This window comes from Austrofundulus limnaeus, unplaced genomic scaffold, assembly GCF_001266775.1.
Source record: "Austrofundulus limnaeus strain Quisiro unplaced genomic scaffold, Austrofundulus_limnaeus-1.0 Scaffold287, whole genome shotgun sequence".
In the NCBI taxonomy this organism is placed as follows: Eukaryota; Metazoa; Chordata; class Actinopteri; order Cyprinodontiformes; family Rivulidae; genus Austrofundulus; species Austrofundulus limnaeus.
The window spans coordinates 664,150-671,522 of NW_013952689.1; the positions used below are offsets into that span (position 1 = coordinate 664,150).

At 40.7% G+C, this 7,373-nt stretch overlaps 1 protein-coding gene across 3 annotated transcripts in view; it reads left to right on the plus strand.

Moving 5' to 3' along the window:
* The window catches only part of shprh (SNF2 histone linker PHD RING helicase), a 52,028-nt gene that overhangs the window by 29,222 nt on the left and 15,433 nt on the right, over positions 1-7,373 (plus strand). For all 3 annotated transcript variants that reach the window (XR_001311285.1, XM_014021305.1, XM_014021306.1), the window contains exons 16-21: positions 372-464; positions 588-695; positions 3,004-3,146; positions 3,216-3,389; positions 5,451-5,513; positions 5,592-5,817. Coding sequence is in view for 2 of the 3 variants with exons in the window: in XM_014021305.1 (XP_013876759.1) it covers positions 372-464; positions 588-695; positions 3,004-3,146; positions 3,216-3,389; positions 5,451-5,513; positions 5,592-5,817 (807 nt within the window). In the remaining variant the exon portion in view is untranslated. The remainder of the gene's footprint in view (positions 1-371; positions 465-587; positions 696-3,003; positions 3,147-3,215; positions 3,390-5,450; positions 5,514-5,591; positions 5,818-7,373) is intronic.

Consider the following 7,373-nt stretch of genomic DNA (forward strand, 5'->3'; position numbering starts at 1 on the left):
AGTTGTAAAACGGTCACCAGGCAATATTATCGTTTATCGCAATAAATTTTGAGACAATTAATCGCCCAGCAAAATTTGTTATCGTGACAGGCCTAGTTAAATATTTGATCCATTGCATTACAGTATGTACACGCCTAAAAGAGGCTTCTAGTTGATTTTTTAATTCCACCTTCAACGTAGATGTCTTTAAAATCTTCAGTCGTTGTCTAAAACATTATAGTGTGACAGGACCTTTACAGAATCATTATCATCCTTTCCTTTCAGCACCTTCTTCTAAAAAAACTTATCACAACAAACGTTTTTGAATACTGTCACGTTTACAGTATAGAGAAAGTTTATTATATTTCTTTTTTGTACTTTTGTTACAACAGCGGCTTCATGCCACACACAACTTAATGGAACTGCTGAGTGCAAAGCATCCTGGAATTCCTCCAACACTGAGAGATGATCGACTCAGTGAAGAGGTAAAATTACTTAATGTAAAGATGTTAAAAAAATAATTTACATTTGTCCCTTGTAGAGATAATTTTGGATCATTTCATGTTAAACCTGCTGTTTTGTTGTTCTTATCCTCTGCCTGTCTGTAGGCTGAGCAGCTGCGACAGCACTACATGACCAAATACGACTCTGAGGTCAGTGATGCACATCAGGCCCTGCAGCCAGTCCTGCAGAACATCAGAGAGCTGAAGAGGAAAGTAAGAACTGCCTTACTTTCAGTGGACAATGTGCTGTACACAAGAAATTCTTCTAAAAAGTGTACAGAGTGTTACAGCCCCTCCAAAAGTATTAGAACAAGTCAAATTATCTTGTTTTTGTTGTACATTAAAGTCATTTGGGTTTAAGATCAAAAGATGAGAATGAGGCAAGAGTTCAGAATGTCAGCTTTTATTACCTGGTATTTGCAAATGTCTTAATCAACTTAGGATAAATCACTGCTTGTATTACAACACAGCATGTTTAGGTGAACAAAAGTAAAGGAACAAATTATCTTAAAGTAAATAGCATACATTTGGTGTGTGTGTGGGGGGGTGGGGTTCGGCTTTGGTGACATTTGGGAGCAAATTTAAGACAAAAATCCTACATTTGGGGACAACTGGTGCATTTGGGGACAAAAGTCGAGTCCCCGTTTGGTTTAAATGCCATTGGTGGTTTGGGGGTTGAGTTTAGGACCAAGGTGTGAATTGAGTTTAGGTTAGTTTTAGGGTCAGGTAGGTACCTGTGAGGTTAGCCTTAGGGTAAATGGTCAGGGTTAGGATATAAAATTAAAAAAAAAAAGAATGGAAGTCAATGGAAAGTCAACATATATATTTTTGCTGCTCGATTTTCTTAAAAACAGTAAATGAGGTCATCGTATTGTGAAGCTCTTTGAGTAGTCTGGTTAGTAAGAAAGAAGCTGCTAAAATACAGACCATTTAAAGGTAAAAGAAGTAGAGAAATTACGTTTGGAGGTATGTGTCCACACCATTTTTCCGGATTGGATTCGCCACTTTGAGAGTACCAGCAGACATTAAGGCAGAGGGAAAATTGCTGTTGTCTACCTGTCCCTTTTGTTCCCAAAACAACTGATTAGAGAATAGATCTCCCCTGCAACGGCCTTGGATCTGTTGATCAATTCCTTCCTGGTTGGAAGATATTGACACGGCTCTCCCCCCTCCCTCCTCCTCTCTCATCCCTCTCCCGTATGATCTGATTCCTGAGGAAGCTGAGGCCTCACAGAATGAACAATTGACCATCAGTATTCTGAACTTTGGCTGCGCTGGCCTTGGGGACTGGATTTTTCGGGCCCCCTTAAACTCACTTACTCCTCTGGCTAATAGTTTTGCTCTATGCAGAGGTTTTTTTCATAAACACCATAGTGTGTCACAGTGTTGATATAATATAATGTTTTTGCTTTTTTCCTCATCCCTTGTGTGATTTTTAGTTTTTCTGTTTTTCTGTTTGTCTAAAGGTAGCGCAACTGTGTTTGCTGCATGACCTGTCTTAACTCCCCCCTCCCCCCTTCCCTGAATGTACAGCACCTTGTGAATTTATTTCTGTGAAAGGCACTATATGAATAAAACTCTACTTACTTACTTACTATTTGCATTGCTGAACAGATAAACAGAAGCCAAAATTTTTGAAAACAGCTGAAATTAGCATAAAGCAATGGGAAAAAAAGCATAAAAAGCTTGAATTAGCTAAAAGAAGCTCAAAAAAGTAAAAATTCAAGTCAAGTCAACTTTATTTATGTAGCACATTAAAACAACTTAACGTAAACCAAAGTGCCTCACATATTACAACAGATAAAAAGCCGAAACAGAATGCAAGATAACAAGAACAATAAAAACAAAGATTATAAACTGTAAAATAACAGAAAAATAGCAAAACCCAGCAGAATGGTAGCTGAAAAAAAGAAGTTATAGGTAGCTGAAAAAAATTTAATCAGCACACTGACAGTGAAAGGAGTATAAAAAAATTCAGATTGGCAAAAAATTAAGAGAAGATTTACAAAGGTTTAGTTTTGCTGCAAAATAGCTAAAACGGCTAAAATTTTCAGAAAATCTGCTTAAATGTAGTTAAAATGTTCTGAAATTACCATAAAGAAGCAGGAGCACGTTTACTAAAATAAGTAGCATAAGAGGACAAAATAAAGCAAGCTTGCTGGGGTAGATTTCTGAAAACAATGTTTTTGCATAAAGTGAAGAGATCTCACTGTTTCTATGGAAATTGATTTTGTAAATACAATTAAAGACTTTGAAATGCATAAAATCACTGTACCTACGTATCTCCTGGGTGAGCTAAATATATATTCTATAGTATCTGAATGGTTTAAACAGCACAGAGTAGACAGAAGTAAATAGCTTATAATAAACATACAACAGGTTGATGATTCAACAATCACAAAATTATGGCTTTATCTCCTGCATACCAAAGTAAAACCTTACTTGAATTTACATATACATGCTATAAATCCATAATTTTTGTACACGTTCTTAAAATGATTAACTAAAACCCATCTTTCAGGTGAACTTAAACTCTCCATGGTGGCTGGAAGTCATCCAAAGGGCGATCTGCTGCTCCACTGATGATGACCTGGTGTCTCGCGTCAAGAATGAGCTGACCTGCAGCTACAAGCAGCAGGCCAACAAGCTCTCCATGGCAGACAAGTAAAACTCTTGGACAACTCATCTAGACTCGCAGCTAAAAACATCACGCTGAAAACACGTCTCTTTCAGGTTCCTTGATGCCAAAGGTCTGCAGTTTTTGCTCACCACACAAACACAAGATCTGATACAGTCACAAAAGACTGTGAGAGATGCCGTGAAGAGTCTGGAGGGTCCAGCTTCAAAGAAGGTCATTGAAGAAGCCACCAACTGCCACCTCAGGCCCATGCGTCTGCCACTCAACAAGTAATCAGCATTTCATGGCACCATCTCAAATTTCAAATCTAATATCATTTTTTTGTCAACAAAAAAAATTAATAAATAAAAAAATAAAATCTAATATCATTCATTTAACAGCCTTTGAGCTCAGATTTATTCATGACCGAAACACAGAATTATTTTTTGTGACATAGTGGTATTTTTAGTAAGAAATTATAATAAAGGGGCAATATCATGTAAAATCAACTTTTTTGAGTTTTATATCATGTTATAATGTTATCCTCTCATCAAAAACATGACCAGAGTCTTACTTTGACTCATTCATGCATGTTTGAAAAATCCTATAGTGTCATGAGGCAGCCAGGCAGGGGAGCAAAAACGACCAACTGGGTCTAGAAACGCCTTTTGGGACTAGCTCCTCCTCTGGGCTCCATGTCTCTGAACCAAGCTTCCTCATCACAGACCACACAAGTTGCATCAGAACAACAGCCAACACAAAAAAAAAATTTCTCTCACAGATGCCGTCTGATGGTTATGGGACTGCGGTTGGTACCAGTGACAAGCTTAATTTGGGTTGAGGATTGTCCCATGTCTTGACAGACAGCCAATTGGATCGTCCGTCAAGACGGTTATACCGGTGAATAATCTTTTATTGGTATACAGTAACTGACTATACCGACTTTCACCCCTGAATTTAATGCGATAGCTGGATGCAGCTGCACTCTGATCACTTCTTTTGCTTTCCATTCACATTCAGTTTATTGTTGTGCATGTGCGGGTGAAGATCAAAGCGAGTTACGTTTCTGTAATTTTTGACTAAAACTATTAGGGTCTCAAACCAGCCTTGACCCAAATTGTCAAGACCCTACTAAACGAGACCAAACCATGGCCTAACAATCTGAGACTGAGCTAGAGACCATGATAAAAGATATCAAGACCTGTCTCAAGACCTTGTCCAAACAGTTTACATGTGTTTTGTGGACTTGGAAAAGGCGTTCGACTATGTCCCTCAGGGAGTACTGTGTGGGGTACGCTGGAAGTATGGGGTACCAGGCCCTTTGATATGGGCTGTTGGGTCCCTGTACAACCGGCGCCAGAGCTTGGTCCACATTGCCAGTAGTAAGTTGGACTCGTTTCCAGTGAGAGTTGGACTCCACCAAGGCTGCCCTTTGTCACCGATTCTGTTCATAACTTTTATGGACAGAATTTTTAGGCGTAGCCAAGGTGTTGAGGGGATCTGTTTTGGTGACCTTAGGATCACATCTCTGCTTTTTGTGGATGATGTGGTCCTGTTGGCTTCATCAGATCATCAAGTGTAAAGTGGCTGGGATGAGAATCAGTGCCTCCAGATCCAAGATGATGGTCTTGAGCTGGAAAAGGGTAGGGTGCCAACTCCAGGTCAGGGAAGAGGTTCTACCCCAATTGGAGGTGTTTAAGTATTTCGGGGTCTTGTTCACGAATGAGGAAAGAATGGAGCGGGAGATAGATACTGTATGTAGATTGGTGCTGCATCTGCAATGATGCAGGCTCTGTACTGATCTGTTATGGTTGAAGCAAGAGCTGAGTCAGAAGGCGAAGCTCTCGATTTACCGGTTGGTCTACATTCCTACCCTCATCCATGGTCACAAGCTTTGGGTAGTGACCGAAAGAACAAGATCGCGGATACAAGCGGCCAAAACGAGTTTCCTCCGCAGGGTGGCTGGGCTCTCCCTTAGAGATAGGGTGAGAAGCTCAGTCAATCCGGGAGGGACTCAGAGTAGAGCCACTGCTCCTCCTTGTCGAGAGGAGACAGTTGAGGTGGCTCGGGCATCTGGTTAGGATGCCTCCTGGAGGCCTCCCTGGTGAGGTGTTACGGGCACGTCCCACTGGGAGGAGGCTGCCCCTGCTACCCAACCTCAGATAAGTGGAAGAAAACGGACAGATGGGACTGACGGATCTGTCTCGAGACCAAATCTTGAGTCCCATTGATCTGAGTCATTCATCCCTGGTGTATATGCATCTACTTTTGTATTTTTTTAAATGTTTTAATCAAACAGGTCAGTCTTATGTTTTGCCATGTTTTAACAGATGTCTCTTATCTCATTGCAGTTGTGTGTTTTGCAAAGCAGATGAATTTTTCACTGATTATGAATCCAAGCTGTTTGCTCACACGTAAGTAGGAGGTTTGCTTGGATGTTTCTAACCAACATTTTAAATTAATTCAAACTGATTGGGAAACTTCTTTGGTAGTGTGAAGGGTCAGACGGCCATCTTTGAAGAAATGATAGAAGATGAGGAGGGACTAGTTGATGACCGTCTCCCCACCACCAGCCGTGGCCTGTGGGCAGCCAGCGAGACTGAGCGCACCTTGAAAGCTATCCTGTCTTTTGCTAAAGTCAGACGTATGGACCAGGAGCTGCTGGAGGCGGGAAACATTTTTATGGAGCTTTTTGAGAACTGGAAGAAGGAGTACAAGGTCTGCAAACATCTGCAACACGCTTACTTTAAATGAACACTTCAGGTAGAAAAATGCAAATAACAAAGTACATGTTATTATAATTTAATATGTTGCTCATTTTCAGACAAGTGTTAGGTTTGTATGCAGCATTTCTGAATTTATTCTATCTTTTTCAGTAAAAATACAAAATACAGCATGGTAATTGCCAGATATGTACCTTCTACATACTATTATTGGGAATTACCAGGTGCCTACAGGGGTATTTATAGAGCACCTACAAGGGCTGCGCTGTATTATGAAGTAACTTTTACCCTGTACTTGTGAATACCGGATATCTATTATGTACACTGAACAAAAACATAAACGCAATAATTTTGTTTTTGTTCCTATTTTTCATGAGCTGAATTCAAAGATCTAAAATATTTTTTATATACACAAAATAACAATTTCTCTCAAATATTGTTCAGAAATTTGTGTAAATCTGTGTTAGGGGGCACTTCTCCTTGGCATAAATTATCCATCCCACCTTGCAGGTGTGGCATATCATGGTACTGATTAGACAGCAATATTGTTGCTCAGGTGTGACTTGTCTGTCCATCCAGCCATCCATTTTCTGTCACTTATCCGGGGTCGGGTCACGGGGGCAGCATCCTAAGCAGAGAGACCCAGACTCCCCTCTCCCCAGCTACTTGGGCCAGCTCATCCGGGGGAATCCCAAGGCGTTCCCAGGCCAGCTGAGAAACATGTCCCTCCAGCGTGTCCTGGGTCTTTCTCTTGGCCTCCTCCCAGTGGGACATGCCCGAGCCACCTCAACTGTCTCCTCTCAATGTGGAGGAGCAGCAGCTCTACTCCGAGTCCCTCCAGGATGACTGAGCTTCTCACCCTATCTGTAAGGGAGATCCCAGACACCCTGCGAAGGAAACTCATTTTGGCCGTTTGTATCCGGGACCTCGTTCTTTCGATCACTACCCAAAGTTCGTGACCATAGATGAGGGTAGGAACGTAGATCGACCGGTAAATCGAGAGCTTCGCTTTCTGACTCAGCTCTCATTTCACCACGACAGACTGGTACAGTGCCCGCATTTTTCAAGTCTTAAAGATTTTTTCAAAACCTGATTTTCAAATTTATCTAACATGTCAGAGCCTGTAGGATGATTAAAAAAAACAAAAAACAACATAAGACAGCCATCTTTTAACCTGTTCTGCCGCTAGAAACAAGTTTTGAACTTTTTCCGCTCTCCTCTCCTCCTGCTGCTCAGCGGGCGCTTTCATGTCCGCAGCCGACAGATACATACAGATACATAAGAACACTACCCATCCTGTCCACCGGTAGTGTCTGTGACATCATGGAGGAGCAGAAACAGACCAAACAGACAACAGCTCACAGCCTCCATAGAAACTAATAGATAAACAGCTGAACTGGATCTGTTTCACAGATTATCTGTCATGTTTTTACAATAAATTAATAATTATGTTAATTTCATTCAACAATCATGTAAAACAGCAGATTTATACCAGAAAAATAAATAATTTATAAATTACAATGATATAATCCAGATGTGAAGATTAGACTT